The sequence below is a fragment of the Piliocolobus tephrosceles genome, chromosome 1 (genome assembly GCF_002776525.5).
Source record: "Piliocolobus tephrosceles isolate RC106 chromosome 1, ASM277652v3, whole genome shotgun sequence".
NCBI classification, from domain to species: domain Eukaryota; kingdom Metazoa; phylum Chordata; class Mammalia; order Primates; family Cercopithecidae; genus Piliocolobus; species Piliocolobus tephrosceles.
Genome location: NC_045434.1, coordinates 78,643,011 through 78,667,366, shown reverse-complemented (window position 1 = coordinate 78,667,366; position 24,356 = coordinate 78,643,011). Strand labels below are relative to the sequence as shown.

Below are 24,356 nucleotides of genomic sequence, written 5' to 3'. Positions count from 1 at the left end.
TTGATAGGGCCTCCCTTCACTCTTCTTGGGAAAGAAATACAAGTTCCCTGGGGACAAGATCATAAGAAAATTTAAGTAACACTGCCTTGGGTATTTTACAGTAGCAATGATTTTCAAGTGAACTTGAAAATACCCTACTGTAAAATACCCAATTCCTACTCTAAAATACCCAATCACATCTATGGAGTATAAAGAACATTTCATAGAAAACAAGAAGTAGAAATAATCTTTGTGGATGGAGCTGGTACCGCGCCCCCTCGCCACCTCCCCCCCACCCCCAGCCTGCCGCCACATGTTTCTCCTGTTAGGTGATATTCTGCCCTGAAACTTATGAAGTGACTCTGACCCTGTCTTTGAAGAAGATTTCAGCCTTGGCAGCCTGACATCAGCTCCGGTTCATCCAGGCTTTGTTCTTCCACAAGATTCTTGTGCTTATAGAATCTTGAGTGGCTCTGATGTTCTACTGTTTCCATGGACTATATCATAGCATCCATCTGTTGTTGGTATAAACAAAATAGCATCCAACTTACACCAATGTCTCTCCCACTTACCATAAAACACCTCACTCTCATGTAGCATTGTATCCATATTGAGAACTCTGTGAGATAGATATTATATACAAGTTACAGATATGTAAACTGAAATGCAGAGACATCAATAACTTGCTCAAGGTTACAAGGTAAGTGATAGGAGTCAGAATTTTTAACTCAAGCAGTCTGGCTCCAGTCTATGATCTTAACTGCTATCATCAAGGTACCGTTTTACTTTAAAAGACTAGTTACTCAGTAAGAAAAACTAGGCAACAGAGAGAGGTGATCAGTATGCTTTATAGCCAACTGTGGAAGAGTCCAATGTGAGCCTACACCCCTCGCCCTGGTCTTTGGACATTACTTCTGTTTGCTGACCTTCAGTGAGAGTGTTCCTTAAATTTCTGGAAACAACTCACTTTCTAGCTTAGCGTAAGACCAAAAAGTGCTGTCCACCTTTAGAATATAAAAATCTCTTGCTTATAGATTCTGCATTTGGATGTGGTTTCTTTAACTCACCACCTCGTGCATTGCTTCTGAATCACATTACAGAGGACTCTTCTGTTTCCAGGACTGCAGTAGCCAAAACAGCAACAGGAGCTGAAATGCATCTATAAAGAGAAGTTTCCCACTAAAACTAGAATCCATTGCTTCAGTAGGACTGTCACTGAACTGACCGTGTGTTAGCAGAAACTGGCAGGCAGTATTTCCACATACAGTTCTTTAGGGATGCTAGATATTCTTTGTTGCTGCCATTTAGAATCAATGTACTGACCATACTCATTTTGGCAGAGAACCTACTTTTGAGATAAGCTTTGAAAATGTTTGCTGCCCACCCCCACCCTGCCCTGCCTCACCCCACCCCGCCCTGCCTCACCCCACCCCAGCATTGTTGCTCATGGCTACAATATGTTTGCACTAATAACTGCAGGCTCTTGTGCACATAGAGAAGTTAGCCACCTTGGTAGAAATTAGAGGAAGGGAAGAAAGAGGGAAGAACAGTTTTATTTTCAAAATCCAGTCCTGTGGAAAAACCAAAAATGCAAAGACATAGTCTTTGTTAGGAAAGCTAGCACCAACAAAGTAAAATCAGATATATTTGTTTAGGAAAAATAGGGAGCTGCTGCTTTCTTTATGTTAAAAGGATGTTATGCAGACTTTCAAACTGCTCAGATACCTTGGTTCCTAATTCTTTTTTGTTAAATCAACATTTAAAAGTAAAAACTTAGGAACATTAGCTTACTTATATAGAGTCTTTATAGCAAGCAGATTTTTTTTTTTTTTTTTAGAACTTTAAAATGGTAGTTTCCCAAAGTGATGGAAAGAAAAAGCACTTACAGTGTGCTGGACATCGTTTTAAAGTACTGTATTAACCACTTTAATCATTACAACAGTACAGTGAGGTAGGTACTGTTATTATCCCTATTTTGTATACAGGGAAACAGAGGAATAGACAGGTGAGAAACCTGCCCAGGGTCTCATAGCTAGTGTTTGGCTGTGCTGGGGATTCAAACCCAGTAAGTCCAGCCTCAGTACCCCTGCGCTGAATGACTGCACCGCACAGAGGGCTCTCATGGACTAGACGTTTGCATAGATCAGTTGGAATTTATGACAAAGGTGATAATATCGGGGGTAATAAGACGTTCTTTATCGAATACCTGGTCGTGTATCAAAACCTTTACATAGCCTTCCTGAACTATGACCCTGTTGGGTAGATGACATTACATCCACTTAATAGATTGGTAAACTGAGGCTTAATGAGGGAACCTGACCTGCACAGGATCTCACAGCTGCTAGGAGGCAGAATCATAACTGCAGCTAGGTGTGTTTGTCTCTGACCTTTGCTCTTAACCTCCATACTACACTGTTTCTGCTTTGTTTGTTAATTATCATGTTCTAATATTCTTAAATAGTAATAAATATAACATCATCAAGGTTCCTCATTAAGTGATCGGTCACTTTGGCCTCTGGTGATATTTGATGGGGTAGGGTCGGGGGAAAGTAACTGGAAAAGAAAAACCAGATTAGCTTTACTCTTGCCCCTCCCCTCCAGCTTTCAATTTCAACCCTTCCCCAAGAGAAGAAAACAATCCTTCCTGCAGACTTCTCTGGAAAAAGCCACCACTGTGAGCTTCCACTGGTTTGTTTTACTTTAAGCACCGTCCACAGAGAGAGTTTTAACTGCAATACGTAGCTGTGCATAAGCCTTATGGAGAACTGATGCCCAAGTTGATTAGCATACTGGCAGTTGAACAGGAGACTATTTCTTCAGACCCCTCAAGGAGAATTTCCTTGTTTACCTTATATGTTTAAATCGTAATATCTCCTTTTTCTCTCCACCCCTCCCACCTCCAAATATTATATGAACAGAGTTCCTACATGGCTTAAACATACAATACACACATACTTTTGCACATAAGCATGCTCTGTGATTTGGAGCATTCTGCATGTCTGTCTCAAATTCCCTCCTCCCCCTACTGCCCCCGGTTTTTTCCCCCCATTAGGCAAATGGAAGGCCCATGCCACCTGTTAGCATTACATCATTGGCTCCCCAGAACACAGTTGCACCAAAGGCCTTAAACAAAGTAGTTCTTCTTGTATTGTTTGCACTCAAAGAGCTGATATCATGCCAACTGATGTCATTGTATGTCTTTGTGTAACTGCTATGGCAACTGGGCAGGTGGGGAGCCTCCAGCTGATGTCATTGAGAAAGGAGGTGTAGAGGCAGAATTTTAAAAAGCTGGACGCTGCTTTTTTTCTGTGTGTGGGGTTTCCTAGCATGTGTTGGTTTTTTTTTTTTTTTTTTTTTTTTTTTAAACTAGCTGCTTTTAAGAAAAATTACAGCTTGAGTACCCTAAATAAGAACAGAGAGGTTTTTCCCCTGCTTTTAGAGACTTCTTTTGAATTTGTTTTGTTGTTCTTTCCTCTCATCTTATATGGAAAAATGTAACAACTGCCTTCTTTGAAGAAAAAAGTGAATTAGGTTCCCATCACAGAATCTGTGTGGAATTTGGGTTTCTGTGGAGGCAAAGCTGAGCAGAATTTAACTCTTCAGAATCCCTTTTGTGGAGGCTGTGATGATGACAATGGGTAGTTTTTATCTTATTTATTTTTTAAGTCTTCACTGGTGAAGTTATTTTCAATATTTTCTTTCTTTCTACTTCAGAATTATCTCTTCAGGTTCAAAGTTTATTATCATAATTGCCTAGCAGAATAAACTATCTTATGTAAGGGCAGAGGTTAATTCTAGAAATCAGCTGAAATTTGTATACAGCTCTTGTTTTTCTTTTCAAAAAGCTGAGGTAGGTTTTGACTTTTTACTTTCGATGAGTAAAGTGAACATAGTATTGCCCTTTGAGTTTTCTTTGGATCATAACCATACCTTAAGGAGAATATGATTTCTCTCTTTTACGCAGCCAGCTCCGGCTCCATTGGTTATGAAAAGTCATGAGACTCGGTCTGGGTTATGGTCTGGAGTTTCCCGCTGTGGTTTGTCAAAGATGAGACTTAAAATGGAGAAGAACATATGCTAGGCTCAGAGACTAGTGGACAGATAGACTTCCTGTCCTTATTGCAACATAACCGTCTCTTGTTCATGCTTTGGGTTTTCTGCCTTATCTCCTGGAACTATCAAGACAGCCACAAGCCATCTGTCTTTGAGGGTAGATGTTGTGTTCTGGTGGCTTTCAGCTAATAGGAGTTTTCTACTTCCCCTTCTTTTCAAAGGGAAAGCCAGAGTGTATCTAGTTCTGTTTGATTAGAATTAGAGCTCAGTTGGCACTAATAATGTCAATCCAGATTTTATAGCACTTACATATATATTATGTATTTTGAGCTTTGTAATAATCCTTTGGGTTTATCTGTGCACATCGTTGTGTGTAAAAATATTAGCAGAAAATTTAAACAATAAACTGTGTTCCATAAATTCTCTAACTTAAACGATTGTTCATTTTTTGTACAGTCCTTCAGCTTTTGTTGAATGTTTTTACTTAGCTTTTTAAAAATTTAATATTAAACCAAAATATTTTATTTATTTTCACATCCTTCTTGCAACTACTCTTTTAAAGGCCACATAATACTCCATGGAATGAATGTAGTAACTTTTTTTTTTTCTTTTAATTTGTTTTTGTGTTTTACGTGGCCTTTTTTAAATATATGTAAAACAGATAATATTGTAGTGACCATCTCCATGTATCTAGCTAACTATCTTTGGTTAGATGATTTCCCTAAGATCCATTCCCACAATGAGATTGCACTTGTTCAGGGGAAGGTTTGCATTTTAAAAATGGAGAAACAAGTACAGTTTATAAGCTTTTTATGCTAGACCCATAACTCTTGGGAGGCAGAGCAGAGCCGTAAGCTCAAAAGTATGCATTCACACATCCACAAGAGGTTTCTTGATGGGTTTATGTGCCCACAAGCTTTGGAAAGTCGAGGAGTAAGCAACAGCGCTGCTCTCACGTTCTGTTCTACTGAAAGTCAGGGTTGACAAATGTCAGGGACCTACATGGAGAATATGAAAAAAGATTATAAGAGCAATCCATCCCACCCCACCCTGGTTTGTCTTTCCAAGTACTTCTCTGCTGATTTCACCTGTGGGCAATCATATAAATAATATAAATTAAAATAGTGACTACTTGCTGAGCTCTACTGTGTGCCAGGAGATGTGTTAAGTATTTTACACATACTCATTTATCTGAGGCTCACAGTTGCACTCAAAGGGAGACGCCATCACCCTCAGCTTACAGATGGTGGAACTGAAGCACGGGGTAAATGAACTTAAGTCATAGTGTCAGGAAATGATGGTACCCAGAGTATAATCAAGGTAATCTGTCTCTTCCAACGTTCCTGCTTGTAACCACTCTACTGTGTTGGGAGCAAACTTGGCCCTCTGGGTGAGGTGAGCTATGAAGGGTGCAAGACGTGCTCCTGTGGTGCTGAGATTCCACCCGAGGAGGTCATCTGTGCCTTTCTTGGCTCCCAAAGCGCAGGGTTCTATGTAGGCCACTGAGCATATGGCTCTTTGAGGCAGGTCACATTTGCAGCTGAGGAAATTGCCTGATGCTGCGTGGAACTCTTTCTAGGGGAACATGCCCTCATTTGTAGAAAGAGCACATTTCCAAAGTGCTTCATGCAGTGATACTCCCCAAAGCTTGTCTTGGGTCTCTAAATGGACTTTTATTTTTTGTTTTATTTTTATTTTGTTTAAATACATATTTATGTATGTATTTAAAATATACTTGAGCTACAATGCAAACTCATTCTAATGGGGAGGTGGCATTTTCTGCCAGCTCTGAAATCTCAGTCACTCTCACCTTCTGTGTTTGTGTTCCAGGTGGACTTAGTAGTTTTAAGCAGAACCATGAAAACCTCTGTGACAACTCCCTCCAGCTCCAAGAGTGCCGGGAGGTGGGGGGCGGCGCATCCGCGGCCTCGAGCTTGCTACCTCAGCCTATCCCCACCACCCCTGACATCGAGAACGCTGAGCTCACCCCCATCTTGCCCTTCCTGTTCCTTGGCAATGAGCAGGATGCTCAGGACCTGGACACCATGCAGCAGCTGAACATCGGCTACGTCATCAATGTCACCACTCATCTTCCCCTCTACCACTATGAGAAAGGCCTGTTCAACTACAAGCGGCTGCCGGCCACTGACAGCAACAAGCAGAACCTGCGGCAGTACTTTGAAGAGGCTTTTGAGTTCATTGGTAACTGTCTCCCATAGGGAATTTTCATCCTCTGCCTTCCTTTTCCCTCCGGCTCTTGCTTTGATATCAAGTTCAAGGTTTATTCCTGTGTTGCAAAAAAAAAAAAAAGCTGCCCTGGAGTTTCGAAGGGCTCTGCTAACTGAAACAGCCTAAGCATTCTCCTAAGTCGTAGCCTGTCGAGTGTATCCAAGCCATCAGGATGGATATAAAGGGGCAGTAATTGAATTTGTTGGGATCCGTTCAACTAGAAATCCTCATCCCTCAAGTTCTCAGTGAAATAGTGGTAGGAGATAGCATTTATATGCTCTATAACCAGAAAAATGGATGGAAAGTAAGAAATTGGAGGTCAGAGCTGGTGCTACTGCTGCGGGATCTACTAGCGCCCTTCAGCACCTTGGAAGCAACATCTAGTGAACATGACACCCCTTCCAAACACACCCATGCCTTCCGGTCACCCTACTAATCCTTATTCATCCAGCGTAAGAGGAGATGGTACTAGCTTTCCTTTGACGGTCTGCCCCAAACTCATTGAACTAGGAAAGATCAGGTTGTGTAGACAGAGTAGTTCCCAAGGAGGAAGTTTTAGCAACAGCAGGCTTTAATCCCCAGAAGGAAGCAACTATCAGCTTAATCCTAATCCTAATTTTTGCAACTTCTATAGCCCCAAACTGCTAGAAGACTCAAAATATCATTTAAGTAACTTCAACTTTTATCACCGTAAAGGAGTGGTCTAGTACTTTTCCTAAATATTACAGCAGGTCGTTATTCCAGGAACAATACAGTTAAGTGGAGCGGAGTGTTCCCTTGCCAGAGGAAAAAAACAGCCTTAGGTTTAACAGCCACTGGGGTCTGGTGGATTTGCTGTAGTGTTGACACCTGCGGCCATTTTGCCAAGCTGTTTTCCTTGCTAATTATGCCGTCAGCACAGGACCATGGAATATTGAGTCTGAAAGGAAATTCAGGGTGATCACTGAACTTAGAGAAGGAAAGTGACTTCTCCAAGGTCATAAGAATTCTAGTGTCCAAGAAGGGGCCAGAATCCAGGGTTTTTGACCCAAGCCTAAGCCTTTTCACAACACACTAAGGTGGTATTTATGATGCCCTATTAAGTAATTCCCAACTGGCAACACTGAGGATGCAGAGATACTGCAGATTCTTTATTAATAAATTCTGAGCCAAACCTGGAACTCTGAGGAAGAACAATTTCTCAACAAGCAGATGAGGAACTTCTGGTTGATACATGATGTTATGACTGAGATTCCATCTGACTTAATTCCAGTTGGAGGAAGTTAGGAAATTGTATTCTATTCAATGACTAGGGTAAGATATACTTGTTCTAAGAGGATTTCAACCAAAGCTCTCACATTCCTTATAGATTACTCAGGCTTACCTGCCTTTATTTATTTATTTATTTTTTTAAAGGAAAATAAGACCAATAACAAATAGCATTCAGCCTGAAGAACAACTCCAAATCACAACCTGCATAGGCACAATTTTATTTTCATCATTATATTATTGGATAAACTGAAATCTTACAGTCTTGCATTAGGAAAAACACAGCAGGTTTTATAAACATAATAGCTTTCACTGAGAGTCTAATATAAATTAAGCAGCATCTAAGTTTAGTGTTTATGCCAGTTTATTTATTCCTGAATCAAGTGTGTGTAGTGGAACCGGTGGTCCAGCCAGGCACTTGGAAGCTCATTCTCTCACCACCATGTTTTCTGGTCTTGACCTGGAGCTAAATACTGTGTGCTGAAGGGAAAAGGTTGAAAAAGAGAGATGCTTACTTGTCTTGAAATACTGTTGACTATGAGATGTAAACCTCATCTGTAAACTTTTAAGATGAAAATTTACGTCAGGTTTTTTTTTTTTTCTTGGTCTACTGGTGGCTAGCCAGTAGATGTAGTTTAGGTGAAATCGCTATTCTCTCTACTCCTTCTGCTTCCCTACCTGTTTATCTAATTGGTGTTCCTTCAAGGAAGCTTGCTTAGGGATGCGTTAGAGTCTAGAAATGTCGTTAAGAATCTGTTCAGGCAGTGCCCACATGCTATTGTCCTGAGCTTTTAATATATCCGAAAACTTAGCAAGTCTTCCTCTTTCAATTGCTCTGGATTTTGAGCCATTGCTGGGATTCCTCCATCTTCTTCATTATTGCCACATTGGAATGTCATACGTGGATGCAAATGGGGTTGAACGCTTGAGAGGTGACGCCCTGGGCCTGTATACTACTGGCCTTTAGTTAACTTTGCAACAACTGGATTTTCTGGGGAGAAGCTGAACATAGCATGTTTCTAGTTTAGCTTTATTCCTTTAACCTTAATCAGGGTTTAGTAAGACTAAAACTCTTATCCATTTAATGCCCGTTCCTGTACAGAGCAATTCTATAGAATAAAGAAAGTGTTTTTTCTCTATTACAAGTGAGAGAGTTGTTGTACATATATGTATATGTTACATATATGTATAACATATATATACACACATACACACATACACATACATATACATATATGTGTAAGTGTATATTTTCATGTGTTGGTATAGTTTTTCCCCTCCCTCTCTCCTTTATTCTTTTTTTTTTTTTCAGTAGTAGTATTCCAGAAAATAAGAGAACAAGACATTTAAGAGAGAGGTTCAATGACTTTTTTATCTTTTCTTTTGTATATTATATTTTAAGTTCTAGGGTACATGTGCATAACGTGCAGGTTTGTTACATATGTATACTTGTGCCATGTTGGTGTGCTGCACCCATCAACTCATCAGCACCCATCAGTTCATCATTTATATCAGGTATAACTCCCCAATGCAATCCCTCCCCCCTCCCCCCTCCCCATGATAGGCCCCGGTGTGTGATGTTCCTCAATGACTGTTAGAGTTGACTTAATCAATAGCTTGTTCAGCGTGAAAGTTAACTGTGTTATAGGTCTGGCTTCAGGCCACTGTCACCTATGAAGCAAACTGTTCCCTCTCTTTAAATGTAGATGTATAGCTTCTTGTTCATGCTGCTATCAACTTTAGCCAGTTCTGGAAGTTGTGACATAAATATATATAATGAACTAGTAGATTATACTTGGCTTTAAAACAGTTTTAATTCATTATTTCTCTACAAAATAAGGCATTGCAAAATTTAGATAAAAGTTTCTCTCTCTGTGCTTCTCCCTTCCGTCTGCCCTTCATCTCTTGTCTTTCTCCCTTTTTTCAGAGGAAGCTCACCAGTGTGGGAAGGGGCTTCTCATCCACTGCCAGGCTGGGGTGTCCCGCTCTGCCACCATCGTCATCGCTTACTTGATGAAGCACACTCGGATGACCATGACTGATGCTTATAAATTTGTCAAAGGCAAACGACCAATTATCTCCCCAAACCTTAACTTCATGGGGCAGTTGCTAGAATTCGAGGAAGACCTAAACAACGGTGTGACACCCAGAATCCTTACACCAAAGCTGATGGGCGTGGAGACGGTTGTGTGACAATGGTCTGGATGGAAAGGATTGCTGCTCTCCATTAGGAGACAATGAGGAAGGAGGATGGATTCTGGTTTTTTTTTTCTTCTTCTTCTTCTTCTTTTTTTTCTTAGTTGGGAGTAAAGTTTGTGAATGGAAACAAACTTGTTTCAACACTTTATTTTTAACAAGTGTGAGAAGACTATAACTTTTGACGCCATTGAGATTCACCTCCCACAAACTGACAAATTAAGGAGGTTAAAGAAGTAATTTTTTAAAGCCAACAATAAAAATATAATACAACTTGTTTGTCCCCCTTATCCTTTTAAGCTATTTGTAGAGTTTATGACTAAATAGTCTGTGCAGGTTCATAGACCGAAGATACTACACACTTTAAACCAATTAAAAAGAACCAAAAGTAAATAGAAAAGGCATTGAATCACCAAGGCCTGGGACCCACCTGGGCTGTCCACATAGAAAGCAAAAACCCAACCAAACCAAGCCCTGTTGTGCTCACTGGTGCAAAGAGAAGATCAGGGCAGCTTAAGTAGTCTAAGAATCCTTCAGGCATTCTTTAAAGAGACAAAGGATACCTTTGATTTTGTGTGTTTCATGCTCTGGATTTTTTTTTTTTTTTTTTTTTTTTCCTTCTCTGGGTTTAAGAGACTTTTTTTGAAATAGTGAGGAATTGACCATTATACCATATGCCTTCACTGGCTTCTTGTGCAATAATATGATGTTTTAAGTGTGCAAACAAGTTAGAGCTGGCAGCTGAATGGTAGACAAATAGTGCAAATTTGCCAGCTTGGAGATAGAAAGGAATTCAACAATATATCAATTGCTTTCCTTCCCACCTTTTACCTTTTTTTTTTTTTTTTTTTTTTTCTGATTTGATTCTGGTTACAGTGCCATAAACCTTGTTACATATGTATATCAGAATGTAAGAAAAAAAGAAAAATTTATTTAAAAATATTTTTCGCAAAAAAAATCTTGGTGTGTTTCTGTTGATTGTGTAAAAATTTATTTTCATTACATAAATGAAACTGGTTTGGGATGTGTCTTTTTCCCCCCTCTTTTACCTTAACTCAGGTTCAAGCCTTTCTTAGCTCTGGTAATTTGCATATATAACAAAGTTGAAATAAAACACAGGTTTTTATATAGGGAAAGAGAGATGAGGAAGGAAACGTATCCAGTTTTCTTACTGTGAAACAGAATTAGCAAGGAAGTGAAACAGCTCCAGTATTGATCTGCCCAGTCACTATCCCTTCTATTCTCACAATGCTGTCATCCTCTCCTGCAAATATAATTCCTTTTGCACTGGGGAAGCCTTGCATAAAGTGAACTTAAGGGGATCCCATCTGCCTTTGCGCCTTGGTGACCAAATCACTGCCAGATTGATTGGTGAGAATTCAGTGATCTCCCTAGTGGGTATTTGATCAAAACTTAGGACAATCTTCCACTTAGGGATCTTGCTGTTCCTCTCCCCCTCCCCCTACAACCGCCCCATTGTCACTTGCTCACTTGACATCTTTGGTGACGTTAACCGTGGAATGCATTGCAGCAAATTTCTATTGCCTACTCTTCCCAGCAAACTGAAACTCAGCTCCATACCTATGTACAGCTTCCTTATAACTCTGGGTTAATGCATAGCTGGGTTCCCAATTCACTGTTGGAGGGTTGAGAGTATGGGAAAAATACAATGCAAATATTTTCAATGTTTAATTAAAAGTCTAGTAGGACTTGGCCATAAGGAAGATTTATGGCAAACTGAAATTTGCCTGGGGTGAATAAAAGAGTTGAAGAATCTGGCATGTTGGATTCTATGTGACAATATTTGACATAAATAATTTTGTGTATGTTGGCTTGAAAATGTTACAAGGAAATATTTTTGACATTAAAAAAATAGCTTTTCTACCAAAAATAATTTAAATTTTTCTTTTATAGAAAAGTGGAGACTGAATTTAACAGGAATTAACAGCTGTTTTGGATTATTTTAATACAAAGTATTAATCAGGTGAAAAGTAAATCTCTGTGCTTTCTACTCTTCAGGCTAACAACTTCCTTGGTTTAAGGAGTCAGGTTGATATATAATTAGTGATTTAAAGTACATGGTAATTTATCAGACTTTTCTTTGTTATTTTAAGTCTAAATATTAAATTTCTGATAGCATGTAAGGTATATTGCCTCCCTCTCTCCCTTCCTTCTTTCCTTCTGCTTTTTCTTTGTTCCCCTCCCTCCTTCCCTCTTTTCTTCCATCCCTCTTCCCTTCCCTCTCCCTTCCCTTCCCTTTCCCACTTTCCCACTTTCCCTCTTTCCCTCTCTCTTTTTTCTAACAAAACAGAAAAATCAATACAATTTCTCATCTTTATCGACAGTGAAATGATTTATGTTTTTGGAAATTTATGATTTTGAGAGAAAAGCCTATCCTGGGGCAAACAGTAATCCTGCCAACCAGAATACCGAGGATTCTGAGAGGGACTCAGGACTTTTCTACTAATCTGCTGTGAGTAACTTAGTCTCCATTTCTTCACAAGGAATGTTAACCACTTCATGAAAATAATACAGATTAACCAAGCCATAGCTCTAGAAACCAGACTCCACAGGTTGTTGGGCCTCACTAGCTGTCTGGGAGGTATCGGGCTGCCCTAGGAAATAATTATGTCTCCCCAAGAAAGCCAAGTCCCTGACCAATGCATGAACCATTCTCAGAATCCAGCAAGGGTTGTTTTATACTAAATGAATCTAATTACTTAGTAGAATGAATCTGCAATTAATTTTAAAAAATACAGCAAGCATTGTTATCTTAGATTGAACAAAGCAGCTTCAGCTTTATATATTACATTTATTTCAATAGTTAATACTTTTCTAATCAATGCATGTGAACCAGGATAGGGAGTTTTCATTTCTTGAAAGAGTTTGTGCCAGTTTCTTCTGGATAAGGAAAGGCATCATGGGAGCTAGGGTAAGGAAGCTGACAAAAAACATGTACAAGGGGAAATATGCAAGAAGAAACGTGCACAGCCCCACAATCACATGCTGGCAGTAAAGGGGAAAGATGGCCTTTTGTAATATGAGAAACAGGAGAAAATGGGAGGCTAAAATGAAAAGAAAAAAACCTGTGTCAGAGTAAAGAACTAGGACCGGAATGACACTCCAGAAGCTGACTAAGATAGAATGCTAATAAATTGCTCAGCTAGATATTCTGATGGTAAGAAGTCCAATGAGCCAAGTTAAATAGAGACCAATCAATGATGGCCTTCACCTTATTTGGGGACAGGCTCTTGTAAATAGGCCACAACACATTTTATTTTATGCTTTTTCCCCCAAACATGAAACATGCAATCTCAGGAAATATAGGTTGCTGTTTGGTTTCAAGCTCTGATTGGAGACAGTTGTGGCATATGGATGGAGGTCAGATGAAGGGTGGTAGAAAATGACTATTTAGCACTGGCACCCAGAAGGATGGGTCATAATTCAGAAGTGCCCCAAATCACACCTATCTGTAGAAGACTTCCCACCTTTTTGAGGTGGTGGAATATGAACATCAGTGCTTTCCATGGTTTCTGATTTCTTCCTTCGTGACAACCTTTGTCAGTGTTGATAGAAGGTACATGTATCAGGGTTTAATAAGAAGCAGAAACAGTGACATAGAATGAGGGGTCTATTCCAGGGATTAGACCTCAGGCAAGTGTGAGATCTGTTGAATAAGTCAATGGGAGTCTGTTGCATCTGTCTGATAATGGTCTGAACTCTCCGGGTCAGCACAGCCATCAGTAACAAAAGCTGGGCATGAAGTAGAGGAGAACAAAGAAGAATTGGAATTAGGAGGAAAAACTGGAACCCACATCAGCCTTTTACCAACCTCAATGGGGGTGACTTCCGGAGGGATCTAGTGCCCTCTGCCATGGAGCTGAACATGTTCCTAGCATAGGACTTGGCAAAGCTGAAGACAGAGCTTTGGGAGCTTCAACTACGGCTGCTGCGCTAAGTCCAGGTGAGTCACCACATCAGGGAAAATGTGTGCTTTGCCATCATAGAGTTTGGTGCTCCCTTCAAATGCTTGCTGCTTCAGTTCTGCTTTTCCAACCTCATGCAAATTTCCCTTAAGGCTAACCTTAACTCAGTGTGAATCAGGAGAGGAAATTCTGGAAAATATAGCTCCTGATTTAGCTAAGTTGATACTGTAGAATGCTACCAAAATCCATCCCTTGCCAACTTGGCATCCATGTCCACTTCTCTTAACTAAATATAACTTCCAAATGAAGACATTAGCAAAATGATGCTTCTATCTAGTATGATGCAACTCTCAGTTCTACAGATGAAAACACACTTAAAAGATGAACCGGGCGCGGTGGCTCACACCAGTAATCCCAACACTTTAGGAGGCTGAGGTGGGTGGATGACTTGAGGTCAGGAGTTCGAGACCATTCTGGCCAACATGGTGAAACCTGTCTCTACCAAAAGTACAAAAATTAGCCAGGCATAGTGTTACATGCCTGTAATCCCAGCTACTCTTGAACCCAGGAGGCAGAGGTTGCAGTGAGCCGAGATGGCACCATGGCACCAGCCTGGGCTATTGAGTGAGACAATGCCAAAAAAAAAAAAAAAAAAAAAAAAAGGATACATAGCCTCATAGGTTGCTTTGTCCATTTTGGAATTATATTCAGTCCTTTTTTAGCCGAGATCCACTTTCCCTTTGATGTCATGTCATATAAATATACTGAGATACAAGGATATTATGGGTTTCATTGTGTCTGTCAAAAAGCCATGTTGAAGTAGTAACCCCTGGACCTTGTAAAGATGATCTTATTTGGAAATAGGGTCTTTGCAGATATAATCAAGAAGAGGTCATATTGGATTAAGGTGGACTCTAATTCAGTGACTGGTGTACTTATAAGAGGAGGGGAATTTGAATACAGAGACAAAGAATGTCATGTAACAATGGAGGCAGAGATTGCACAAAGGAACACCAAAGATTACCAGCAACCGTCAGAGCCTACAAGAGACTCATTGGACAGATTATCCCTCAGAGCCTCTAAAAAGGAAGTGACCCCACTGTCACCTTGATTTAGGACTTTTCGCATACGGACTGCCGTAAATTAAATTTCTGTTGTTTTAAGCCACCCAATTTGTGGTACTTTGTTATAGCAGCCCTAGGGAACTAATACAAAGACTATTATTACCCCATTTTATATTAGATGGTAGATGGGGGAGAAAAAAGAATTGGTTAATATACAACCAAATATATTTCTATCAAAAGATAAGTATTCATAATTCTTATCATCCTCATTTCTATAACTGATCTTGTGGTCATAGCTGGTATTTATAACGTCCTTCTTTCACTACCCATTCCATATACTTGTGTTCTCAGCAAGCACATCACCTAGTCATGGTTTCTTGCCTGGGGTGATGTCAATTTTCATTTTTGAGGGATCCAAGCTTTTGTAATTGAGCCTGCATTGGGTTATTTTCCACTTACTTTGTTCATTACAGCAACAAAAGTAATTACAAGACTTGAGAGTATAAGATATCTTGAATTCCAGGCACACTTTTTCTTACTTCTATAGTCTAATAGTAATCCAATTTCCCCAGTCATCCCAGCCAATGCACCAATAACCTATTTTGTTTGTTGATTCTTTAGCGTGAGGAGCCCAAAGTCGGCAGCAGGGAGTATCAACTTCCATCTTAATGGAATCATTGCTGTATATCCTAATAGAAGCATCTCTCCCTTGGGGACCAGAACTTCTAGACCAGCAGAGTCTAAAGTTGAGAATAGAAAGAATAAATTTTGCTGTGGATCACTATGGGTAATAGTAAGAGAAGTCCTTTCCATTTTTCTCCCTTGATTCCTGGATCTATGAAATCTGGATAAGAGAGAAACAGCAACACGCCTTGATTGATCATTTAGAGAATTTACTGCATCTTTCAGGACATTATCCTAGCCCTGCAAAGTGTTTCCATTCATCTAGCACAGTAAATAGTTAAAAGAAGAATTCCACCTATCTATTGCTTTAGAGTGATGGATAACAAGTTAAGACTAATGAATTCCATAAGCATGAGTCTGTTATTCTTCATTTGCTGTAAAGTAAGTTGCTTGGTCAAAAGCAAAGCATCATGGAATAACATGAAGGGAAATAAGACGTAAGAATTCTTCAAGTCCACAGATACTGATTTTGGCAAAGGTATTACAGGTAGGGAAGACAAATCCCTATGAAGAGTAAGTTTCTATGGAGCAAGAACAAAATACTGCCATTTCAGGCCTTGTGAGTAGAAGTTCATGTGCCGAATTCATGCATACCCTCCATGTCTACCATCATGGCTATTTTGTTCATGAGCTCATTGGTCAAGAACAGAAGAAACTGGAAAGAAAAATCTGATAGACGTCTGCAGAATGTGTCCTCTTGTCCATTATTAAAATTCTTACAAGCTGAGGTTGAGCTTTGATGAGCATTCATATGGGCCCATTTAGGAAGGTCTATCCATTTACCTCTTCTCCAAATTTTCCTGTCACTAACTTTCCAGTCATGTTTCTTCTAAGTCCCTTATTATCCATCTAAACTGTTAGCTACTGCCCATGAAGCAATGTAGATTTATACCTCCAGCTATCTTTCCATTGAGGCAAAATGAGCAATTAGGTACACTGCTGGAAGTTCTTACTGGGAAAATTTTTCTTCCCTACACCACTAGTATAAGGCCACAGTGATGTAGTCATTTGGTTTTGGATGATACCAGAATATCATGCAAAAATGTCTGTAAACAAGGCCAAATATTTTTCAGTCCACTGGTCACTGAGTGCTTCCCATGAGGCCATGGGTGTAAGATTCTGAAGCTGCTGTTGCACAAATAGACACCATGAGTAACTGGGTCACTTGCTTATTCAATGTACTTGTGCTTGATCTCATATATCCTACTTCCATTTGATCACTGAATGCTATCATTCATGCACAACTTAGAGGATTGATGGATCAACAACTCTTAGTTCATCATGGGCAGTTCAGGTTGCATTATAATTTGATGGCCCATGATCAAACTTCCAGTTTCAAACTGGTATTCTAAAGAAGAATTTTGAAGAGAAAAGAGGAATTTCTGAATTAAAAGAAGAATTTTTCTGAAGAAGTTGTTATAGTTTTACTCCAGAATTCTAAATGTCTGCTCTATGATTCATCTATCAGATTAATGACTTCATTCAGGATTCCTGCCTAACAGAGACATTTTTAGCACCATAGAATCTACTGGATGTAGATGTAAGACCAGTTTGCATGGCAGCCTTGAACTACTGTAGAGGCTTTTCTTGTTCTGGACCCCACACAGAACTAATGACCTTACATCTTACTTGGTAAATGGATTATAGTAGCATGCCCAATGAAATATATATTCTCTTCAAAATCCACAAAGGCCCATTAGACATTATCCCTCTTTCTTAGTAGTAGGAGAGGTCAGATATAGCAACTTGTCATCATGTTCATGAAAGGAATATCTTGGTATGCTCGAAACAAGTAGATCACCACAAATTTCAATAACATTCAGTTGGATATAAACTGAATTTTGTGGAATTTATCACTCTCTGGTATGCAAGTATCTTAACATCATATCTAGAACTAGTTACTTCATCCTATTTACCAGGTACAGTAATCATGATATAATATCATTAATATAATGTGCCTGCATGTTATCTGATGGAATGGGTAGACAATTAAGGTCCCTGTGGACTAGATTATAACACAGGGCTGTAAAGTTGAAAGAGCCCTGAAGTAGGACAGTGGAGGCATATCACTAACCCTGTTGGCTGGAAGCAAATTGCTTCAGATGGTATTTACCAGAGGTTAGCAAACATTTTCTGTAAAAAGCTAGCAAATAAATATTTTAGAATTTGGAGGACAGATGGTCTCTGCCATAATTACTGAAATCTGCTGTTGTAGCACAAGAGCAGCCATACCTAATATGTAAATAGATGAATGTAACTGTGTTCTAATAAAACTTTATTTATAAAAATCCAGTAGTCAGAATTTGGCCCATGAGCTAGAATTTGCTAATTTCTGGACTTTATTAACAGGTATGGAGAAATAAGCATTTACCAGCGCAATGGCTCCTGACCAGGTGCCAGGACCCCTATTGATTTGTTCCATCAATGAAACTACATTTGGAACAACAGCCGCAATTAGAGCCAACATCTGAATGAGATATTAAAAATTCACTGTCATTCTTCAAAATTCATCTGTGTTCTGCATGGGACAAATCAGCAAAATAAATGGGGAATTTAGTAGGAATCACCATCCTTGCATTTTGTTTCAGTTCCTATTGGTGGCTCTAATTAATCTTCATACTCCTTTAAGAATTCAGTATTCCTTTTGTTTACTATTTTGGCACGTTGCTTATTGCTGCATAATACACTACTACACAACTTAGGGACTTAAAACAATAATTGTTTTGTTCACTAATCTGTTTTAGGCAGGTTCAATAGGGACAGTTCATCTCTGATAAACTCATGCAGATAAGAAATGTCATCTGGGAAGGCTTGCTGGGGCTGGAGAACCTACTTCCAAGATAGCTTGCTCAAATGACTGGTAAGTGCTTCTTATAGTTGACTTGGAACTCATCCAGGGTTATCTACTGGACACCTTGGATCCTTTCCACATGGACCTCTCCATAGGTATGTTTGGGCTTCCTGAAGACATGGCAGCTAGTTTCCAAGAATACATATTCCAAAAGGCATGGATGAGAGTTGTAAGTCTTCTGAATCACTTAAATTCTGAAGTTCTGGATCACTTCTGCCAAATTCTATATATTAAATGAATCAGTAATGCAAGCCCAGATCCAAGGGCTGGGTAATTAGACCTCACTTCTCAATGCATAGAGCAGCAAAGAACTTGTGGCCATCTTTAATCCACGATAGTTCACTTCTCGCAACAAAGCCAAAACTAGGAGACTGACTAAGGTTACTATCCCCAGAGGAGAGGTTTTGTAAGAAAATAATATCGAATTTCACAGATCTACTAAACCACTGGGGGCTCCAGTGAACAGTATTTCAAATGGATTATGGTCTACCCAGTCAGGAAGAGAAGTTAGAGAGGTAGAGAAAAAGGCCCAAAGAAAAGAACAGAACACAAGTATTTACTCATTAGTTCTTATTCCTTATATATGTCAATTTCAGGAAAGTCATCAGAAAGACATTTCCTTTGTCCTAATCTGGGCATGAGTCTCTGGGATTCTCTTGAAAGTCATCTTCCCAATGCTAGGCAGCACTGCACCTTAGCATTTATCCATTTATTTGTTCATTCAACGAACATGTGTTTCATTTATATCTTTCAACGAACATGTGTTTCATTTATATCTTTCATTTATATCTGTCAGCTTATGGCAAACTATGGCAAGTGTTTATTAAGAAGACTCTACCCTTGAGGGGCCCACAGCCTCCCATGTATCTATTTAGACTATAGGTTAAAGGTACTTGGTCTTCCCTATAACACTTAGGTCAGTGTCTTGCTTGTAGTATTGCTCAGTATTTTCTTTTTTTTTTTTTTTTTTTTTTTTTGAGATGGAGTCTTGCTCTGTCGCCTAGACTGGAGTGCAGTGGCATGATCTCGCCTCAGTGCAAGCTCCGCCTCCTGGATTCACGCCATTCTCCTGCCTCAGCCTCCCGAGCAGCTGGGACTACAGATGCCCGCCACCATACCAGGCTAATTTTTTTTTTCTTTTTGTATTTTTAGTACAGACAGGGTTTCACTGTGTTAGCCAGGATGGTCTCGATTTCCTGACCTCGTGATCTGCTTGCCTCGACCTCCCAAAGAGCTGGGATTACAGGCGTGCGCCACCGTGCCCAGCCATTGCTCAGTATTTTATTACTGACTCATCAGAGCATTTTTATTCCATTGGCTTTTGATATCTAAAACAGTTGTCAGCTTATAAAACTCCAAGATATTTAACAATCAGCTCTCATAAGCTGGTGTGTTGGATGGTATCAAAAAGCTCTCCTCTACCTCGTAAGGCTGTCACAGCAGATGGCACCTCAAGGACCTGTTTTTTTGTTTTTTTTGTTTCTTTTTTTTTAGCTAATTTAAAGCTGTCTCTCCTTATTTTGGATGGGAGGGAGAAAATAGCTGATTGGAAGTAGAGGGAAAAATATGTCAGGATCAATGGTGGAAATAGCAGTAAAATAATTATTATCATAGTTGCAATGCTCCGCATTTACATGGGATTTTTTCCCAAAGGTCTCAGAACACTTTTCTGAATATCAGCTATAAATTCAAAAACAATTATGAAGAAGTCAGAGTAAAGCATAATTATACTAGAATTTTACTCTGAAATATAATTCAATACTGTAATACAATTTTACTCTCAAATATAATTCAGTGAAAAGTAGACTTACCGTAAACTTAGTTATAGACATACATTTGGATTTTCATGGCATATTTTAACATAGAAAGTGCCAGGATACAGGTCTTCAAGGAAAGCACTAAATACAGGTGCTAATAAATTTCCATGTTAAGGATAGGGAAACAGGAGAAAGTTATCAGAGAGCAGGTTAAGATGAAAATCAACATTTCCTGACCACAGCCCAACACTCTTGCTGGAGGTATTTTAAATGACATGGCCCCAGGGCTTCAGTAAAAGATGAAATCTTCTGTTCCTGGAATAGCAAGAGAAGCTTGCAAATTCCTTATAAGATGGCAGAGAGCAAGAACTGAATCGAGAAAAGTATCTAAGACAGGAGGCAGGAGGCAAGCAGGAGGGGAAAATGCAGCCCACAGAGATTGCTTTTCTGCAATGTTTGGACTACTAAGGAAATTATAAATGGACTAGGGTATCTGGGAACCATCAAAAAATATGTAAATTTGTGTATGTGTTTGAACACATTCATTATGATGAGGGTGTCTACATATTTCATCAGATTTTCCTATGGTCTCCTAACCAAATGGGTTAAGTAAGATCTGCTGGCCTGGAGAGCTGCCTTGAGAAATGAATTTGATATTGCTTGTAGAAGATAGTCATTTTATTAGCTTTTGCATGGTTTGAGCCCTTGCTTACCATTTTCATTCTTAGCTGAAAGGCAGCACAAAGCAATAGCATGGCAGCCTCTAGAGAAAGATTGCCAAGATTCAGATCCACACCCTACCACTTTACAGTTGTGTGACCTTGAGCTAGTTATTTGGTTATTCAGCCTGTCTGCAGCCCAGTTTCCTTAAAAATGAGGATAATGATAATAGTATCTATTTCATCTGGTTTGGAGGCACACTAAGCTTCCCCACACTGATCTTCTCCCATTACATAAAACACCATGTTCCTTCTTACCTCTTTTGTACAAGCTATTGTACAAGTTATTCCTTATGCATTGTACAAGTTATTCCTTATGCATGAAAAGTCTTTTGCTCTCACTTCTTCCCTAGCAAATTACTGATGATCCTTCAAGGTTCACTTTAAATTTCACTTCATCAGAAAAGCTCTGACCCCCGCATAGCTCAGCTTAGTCCTTCTCTATAATATCTGATGTGACGCAGTGGTCTGCTGAAGTTGGCTCATGCTGGCTAACCAGAGCTGATTGTTGAATATTCTACAATATGCCAGAACAGTGTGAGCTGGCAACTGCAACTGCCCATAGCTTGAAATTAACTGTGGATATATTTACACTGCAGAAATTGGCAGATGCTACAAATCAGGACTTTTTTTGAAAGCTCTTTTACCAACAACCACTGTATACAGCATCCTGTATGTTTTCTTTGTCACACTTGTTATAATTTTAATTACTCATTAATTATCTGATTGCTTATTTAATGTCTGTGTATCTCACCAAGGAGTAAGTTTCATTAGGCAGAAGTATATCTGCCTGTTCACTGCTATACTTGTAATACTTACATAGTCTGGCCTGGGCATTTAACTTTGTCAAAGAAATAAATCAAAAAGGAAGGTAATCTGCAAATGGCACTTCTGTTGCTTCCATGGGCAAGAGGAGAATTACTTAGGGATAAGGAAGTAGAACCAATGCGACATTCTTCTGAAACTCTCTCCCATGTGTCATGAGATAGCTGGTGGTGTAACACATTGTGTGGTTCTTAATATGGGGACATTAGAAACTCCTGACAACCATAGAACTTGAGTTACCATGTGGGATGAAAATATGTTTCCTACTCAGGATTGGAGAAATGCAGCCTGTCACCTTATCATAACTGTCCTTCTCGGTCATCTGGGTAGCTTAGTACTCCTAGAGATGCCACCATCTGTGTGCTTCTTTGCTGCCCATACTAGTCCACTTGAGTCAACTTCAGATGGGGCTAAGTGGATGCAAAATTGCCTGTGAAATAGTGTCTCCAGGGTAGTGCTCTGTCCATCCTCCCATGGTACTTTGCAGCTGAAAGAGGATGTCATATGGGTGGTTGTGATTGCCTGAAGCCCATGAATTGGGAAAATATAAAGAACTCAAAAAAGACAGTCCAAATGGCTTGTCAGAGATGGAGAGTCTGGATCTGTCTCAACAACTGGGCTGAGTGTCTGCTTCCTAGGTCTTAGTGCCTTCAAACCCTGACAGCAACCTGCCGGGCCAGCAAGCTCCCCAAATACCTGGAAAAACAGCAATTTCCTTTTTTATATGGGGAAGTTGACCTCTACTGGAGCCAGTTTCCACCAAAAATTGATTCCAGTGGATCTGCTTAGGATACAATGGCCCTTGCTACCACCCAAGAAGTTTTGTAAGGCCAGGCAAACTTAGCGTGAATAAAAAATGGGTTCCGTGGAAACAAGGTATATAGCAACAGGAACACACCAAGCCACTTCCCCATCTTGAGGATGTTAGTCACTGAGCTATAGATCAGTGCAGGACAAGCCCCTATGACATTTGGTAACCATAAACACAATTGAATGTCCTAAATCAATTAGGCGACAGGCCCTCCCAGTCTAGAACCTTTGACTCCTCATCCCTTATGAGATGGATGAAATGGAAAAGCTTAAGAATGAAGACTTGGCCTAAAATTTTACCTTAGGACCCTCAAATGCACCCATCCTGGAAGCCTGAGAAGTTGTAAGACTTTCTAATCATCAGACATCAGGAAACACAAACCAACCAACCACAAACAAGCAAACAACAAATACCTGGGGCATTGCAACAAATGGCCTCACACCCTCTCCCAGAAACAAGGCAATGGGCCTCCTGGAGGATATTTCTTAAACTTTAATATTTCTCTTAGTTCATATGGATCACCAAGGGACTTTGTTAAAAGGCAGGTTCTGATTGAGTACATGAGATCTGAGATTCTGCATTTCTACCACACTTTCAGTGGAGGCCAAAGCTGCCAATCCAAGGACCACACTTTGAGTAGCAGGTCCCAGAGGATGCATTTTGCAACGAGGTAATTACCATGAAGACTAGTGGCCACAGGAACTCAGGATGGCTCTCTCTGGGACTTACTGTGGGCTCTACCTATGGGTCTGAGTTTATTCTCTCCCTCAATAATTTCTAGAAAATAAAATCCGTAAAGTGGAGCTAATATATTCAGCACCACCTCCACCCCTGAGCAACATCATGAGAAAAATAAAGACTGTGCAGTATTTTCCAATCTTGTGTGCTATGAGCTTATTATTTACGAGTGTCTTTTCAGAAGGACAGAAAAGTGCTGCATAATGACCCAGTGTCCACACAACTGTTTGGAGTCAGAAGGTGTTGTAATTACATGGCATCCTTCCTTACCCACTGTTTTTGTTTTTTTAGTTCTTCTTCTTCAGATGTAAGGTTTACAGACACACTGCACTCCCTCCATGCCTTCATCCTAAGCTAAACTGTCCTTTTTAAGAGTTGGTGGCAACCCTGTGGCTTGGCAAATAGGGCCCATAAATGTTAGGTGCTTTCCTGGGGCTGATGTGGTTTTCACTCCTGAATTTTATCTGACAGCCCATGTGGGGCTAAAAGGCCGGAGCATTTTTAGCTTGAGTTAAGCAACACCAAAATCCTCCAGGTTGAAGCTAAATCCCCCTTTCCTGCTGTTGGAGTGCTAGCTGAGGGCACAGTGTATCCTCAGAACCCAAGGCGCCAGCACAGATGGGGCTGTTCTGGGTTGATTCTCCTATATTTAACACGGTCCTAATTACCCACAGGTCTCTGAGTGAGGAGGGCTGATGAGCAGTTCAAATTCCCTGCATAGAAATAGCCTCAGAACAGTTCCAGTGTTGTTTCTAATTGCAATGGATGAGCAGACTGTCTCATTAATCCTCCCCTATCAGCGTGCAAACTGGCTGCCCCAGAATAGCCCTGATCTCAGCCAGCCCACTTGGGCTTAGGGACTGGTGGTTTTGTACATATTTGGAGAAGGAAGAAACTTCTCCCCAGGGATAGGGGAGTGAGTGTGAATGTGTGCATGGGTGGAGGGCGAGGGGAGCAGTCTATGGATTCTGGAATCTTAGATAAACACAGGAAAGAGATACGGAAAAGTTTAGGATACCACCTTGGGTCTGGGAAGGAATTGGTTCAGAAAAGTTAGGAAGTAGCTGAAACATGTCCTTCCAAAATCTTCAACCCATTCTTGTACCTTTTTACCTTTCTACATGAATATTTTATTACTCTGTTTAATTCTTGCTCCATTTTTTCTGTCATTACTCAGTGTAGGGTCTGATTTCAGTCATTTACACCTTAGTGTGAATGTGCCACTGGTAGGTTTTTATGTTTCTAGCTCTACAATTTACAAAAGTCATTTACACGC

The 24,356-nt window shown here is 39.9% G+C and overlaps 1 protein-coding gene across 2 annotated transcripts in view; it reads left to right on the top strand.

Annotated features, from left to right (window-relative positions):
• The window catches only part of DUSP10 (dual specificity phosphatase 10), a 41,676-nt gene extending 30,954 nt beyond the window's left edge, over positions 1-10,722 (top strand). For both annotated transcript variants that reach the window (XM_023203699.2, XM_023203700.2), the window contains exons 3-4: positions 5,863-6,234; positions 9,437-10,722. In XM_023203699.2, the coding sequence (XP_023059467.1) occupies positions 5,863-6,234; positions 9,437-9,702 (638 nt within the window). In that variant the 3' untranslated portion in view covers positions 9,703-10,722. The remainder of the gene's footprint in view (positions 1-5,862; positions 6,235-9,436) is intronic.
• The last annotated feature ends 13,634 nt before the right edge of the window (positions 10,723-24,356 follow it).